This window comes from Camelina sativa, chromosome 4 (genome assembly GCF_030686135.1).
Source record: "Camelina sativa cultivar CO46 ecotype springtype chromosome 4, ASM3068613v1".
Lineage (NCBI taxonomy): Eukaryota > Viridiplantae > Streptophyta > Magnoliopsida > Brassicales > Brassicaceae > Camelina > Camelina sativa.
In genome coordinates this window covers 8768216-8771661 of record NC_141883.1, presented here as the reverse complement: position 1 = coordinate 8771661, position 3446 = coordinate 8768216, and the positions used below count along the sequence as shown (strand labels likewise).

At 45.5% G+C, this 3446-nt stretch overlaps 1 protein-coding gene across 1 annotated transcript; it reads left to right on the top strand.

The window, feature by feature from the left end:
- Positions 1 to 482: 482 nt before the first annotated feature.
- On the top strand, positions 483 to 3446 carry LOC147945616 (uncharacterized). The gene is made up of 5 exons (XM_087509317.1): positions 483 to 1018; positions 1192 to 1499; positions 1805 to 2479; positions 2563 to 2958; positions 3292 to 3446. The coding sequence occupies exons 1-5, from the start codon at positions 483 to 485 to the stop codon at positions 3444 to 3446; spliced, it is 2070 nt and encodes a 689-aa protein (XP_087365443.1).

Here is a 3446-nt window from a genome sequence, read left to right as displayed (position 1 = left end):
GCTCAACACTTGGTCATCATAAAGGTTAAAAAGCCTAAGTGATGGCTAAAGTGGTGGGAATATCATTAATGGACTGGCGGGAGGCCTAAATGGGTTTTAGAGTCTCGGTTCGGTCATAGAACGGTTTGGGGCGTTACAACGGTGGTATCATAGCATGGTTTAGATGCCTTGCCTAACTCGTACTTTTTTTGCTAGATCAAGTCAAAATGTTCACATAAGGCACTTAGGAATCCGGTTAGTTCAACACTTTAGGTCGATGGGATTATGTACCTTGTTGTCGATGGATGCAGATGTCTGGTTGAGGTTCGGGAGGAACTAGATCGAGAGACTCTTCACCACAGTGAGGGGAGAGTTGGGAGCAACCGTTTGGGCAAGAGGACAATTGGGGTCAACCGTTTGAGCCAGATGAATGGGGTTCGCAAGAAAGTAATGGGCCAGAGTATGATGATGAGTATGCTTACTACACACCAAGTGTTAGTGACATGTACAACTGGGGATGGATATATCCCGGAGATACACCAATGTATTCTCCAGTGGAGTCTGTGTATTATGAGACGCCAGAGTTTATGTATCCGCAAGCTCAACGATACACATCTACTGAGCTGTTCGCGTCACAACCAAACACGGCTATGCCAAGTGGCGATCAAGGAGGTCAGGATGGCAATAACAGAGAACCTAGGACATCAGGGACCCAACAAACTCTTTCGATGATTCAGACTCTCTTGACTCACATGATTCAACAGCAACAACATCAGACTCAAGGAGACCCGCTAGCTGAGACGACGATGGGCCAATTCGTGAGGTTGGTGAAAATGATGAGGGATTTAGGAGTTCGGAAGTTTAAAGGAGAAACAGATACGATGCAAGCAGACCGGTGGTTGCGTAATCTGGAGATGCACTTTGATACGTCAGAATGCCCTATGGAGTACCGTAAGTGGATCACGGTTAACTTGTTGGAGGAAGACGCAGGAGCGTGGTGGGATACGGTGGTTTCTCGCTACCGGTTCGCGCCAATAACGTGAGAGACATTTAAAAAGTAGTTCGAGCTTTGGTACTTTTCTCTTGAATCGCGGGATCGATTAGAAGAACAGTTCTCGAGGATAGAACAAGGAGAGAGGAGTGTTCGCAAGTTTAGACTAGAGTTTACGAGACTCCGTAAGTACTTGTACAACGGGAATGATGACGAAGAAGGCTGCATGCAGTGACATATGCGAATGTCACTGATTTGGAAGAAAGGGTTGTGAGTGTGGAACAAGGGAATGAGTTAGAGAAAAGAAAGAAGAGTCAAGAGAAAATGGAAGAGACAACACAACCAGGAAGGTTGGCGAACTCGCGGAATAATAAGCTAGAGTTTAATCGGAACCGGAACAGTAACCGGGAAAGAGGCAATATGGTTGTGAATCAAGGAGGACGTACTGCGGTGAATATGAATCCAAGGGGATGTTATCTCTATGGCCAGATTGGACACTTTGCCCGATACTGCCCAACAAAGGTGGAAAGTGAGTTCCCAAATCAAGCATCTGTTACATGTTTATTTTGTGGTGAGACCGGCCATTATGCGACCTCATGTCCAATGAAGCCAAACGCCCAACCTCCAAACCGAGCTTCGCTTGCATTGACTGTGAAGGAACCCCCAACGAAGAAGCATGCGACTCCAGCGAATGTGTATGCCTTAGGTTTAGAGCCGACCAAACCTTCAGGATCTTAGAAAGGTCCCATAACAGGTTTGTCTAGGTTCTAACCTTCTTTTTGTGTGTTTTGTGTGTTGGGTGTTGCATGCATATTTATTTTATCATGCATTTAGGAACATTACTGGTGGGTGGTAACCCAACGCATGTATTGTTCGACTCTAGGGCGACCAACAGTTTTGTGGCAACTGGGGTGGTCGACAAGATTGGGAAAGGTTTCGAGGTTTTGGAAGTGTGTATTGAAGTCCACACTGCCGAGAATCAACCCCCGTTTATTTCTCGAAGAATGCTGAAAGGGGTTTCAGTAGTTTTGTGTGAGGAGAATTTGCAGGCTAATCTTCTAGTTATGCCGATGGAAAGGTTTGAAGTAATCCTGGGTATGGATTGGCTGTCAGAGTATGAAGCATTTTCGGACTGCAATAAGAGCAGAATGGTAACGGAAAGAAGAGGTCAGTCACCTCTAGTCTTCCATGGAATCAGCCCGAGTAGAGGGGCGTATTTTGCATCAGCATTGCGAGTTGGGAACTCAACTGATGAGGAGAGTGTGTACCTTGCCACTCTTACCGCTGTCAGGGGAGATGACAAGAAGGACTTGAAGGTCAAGGATATTGACACGGTTAAGGATTACGAGGACGTATTCCGACCATTAGAAGGGTTGCCTCCACAGAGAAGTCATCCTTTCACCATAAATTTGGAGTCGGGTGCTACCCCAATTGCTAAGGCCCCATATCGGATGGCCCCAACTGAGTTAGTGGAACTCAAGATGCAATTGGAGGATCTGTTGGAGAAGGGTTTTATCTGGTCAAGTTCATCAGCTTGGGGGCTCCAGTATTTTTTGTCAAGAATAAGGATGGGAGTATGCGGTTGTGCATAGATTACCGCAAGATTAACAATGTCACTCTTAAGGACAATTACCCACTACCGCGCATTGACGAGTTGTTGGATCAGCTCAGGGGAGCGAGTTGGTTTTCAAAGATCGATTTAGCCTCCGGCTATCATCAAATTTGGATCTACGAGCCATACATGATGAAGACTGCATACCGAACAAGGTACGATCAGTACGAGTTCGTAGTGATGCCGTTTGGGCTCACTAATGCGCCGACGGTTTTCATGAGATTGATGAATGAGGTATTTCACGACTACTTGGATAAGTTCGTGATAATATTCATTGATGACATTCTCATATATTCTTGGAGCGATGAGGAGCATCAAAAGCAATTAAGAAAAGTCTTGGAGAGACTGAGAGAGAAAAGGTTATTTGCCAAGTTAGGTAAGTGCAAGTTTTGGCAGAGGTAAATTGGTTTTCTAGGCCATCAAGTTTCAGAAGAAGGAGTGTCAGCAGATCCAGAGAAGGTTGCTATAATCCAGGAGTGGCCAAAGCCCACGACTGTGACAGAAGTAAGGAGTTTCTTAGGACTCGCAGGATACTACCGAAAGTTTGTCTAAGGGTTTTCGTCAATCGCTAAACCCCTAACACGACTTACCGGTAAGGGAGTTCCATTTATTTGGAGTGAAGAAGTACAAGAAGCATTTGAAAGGTTGAAGGAAGCCTTAACAACAGCCCCAATATTAGCGCTGCCAGAAGCGAACTAACCATATGCAGTCTACACAGATGCATCAAGAGTTGGAGTGGGATGTGTTCTAATGCAAGTTGATAAAGTGATTGCATATACCTCGAGACAACTAAGGAAGCACGAGGAGAATTACCCTACGCATGACTTGGAGCTGGCCGCTGTTGTGTTTTCGATAAGGATATAG

What these genes read in the sequence shown, in the direction of transcription:
- LOC147945616 (XM_087509317.1), top strand. Translation starts at nt 483, where the DNA reads ATGTACAACTGGGGATGGATATATCCCGGAGATACACCAATGTATTCT. An exon ending in TACCGGTTCGCGCCAATAAC is followed by an intron (nt 1,019 to 1,191) that starts GTGAGAGACATT and finishes ATGACGAAGAAG; the next exon opens with GCTGCATGCAGTGACATATG. An exon ending in CTGCCCAACAAAGGTGGAAA is followed by an intron (nt 1,500 to 1,804) that starts GTGAGTTCCCAA and finishes TCATGCATTTAG; the next exon opens with GAACATTACTGGTGGGTGGT.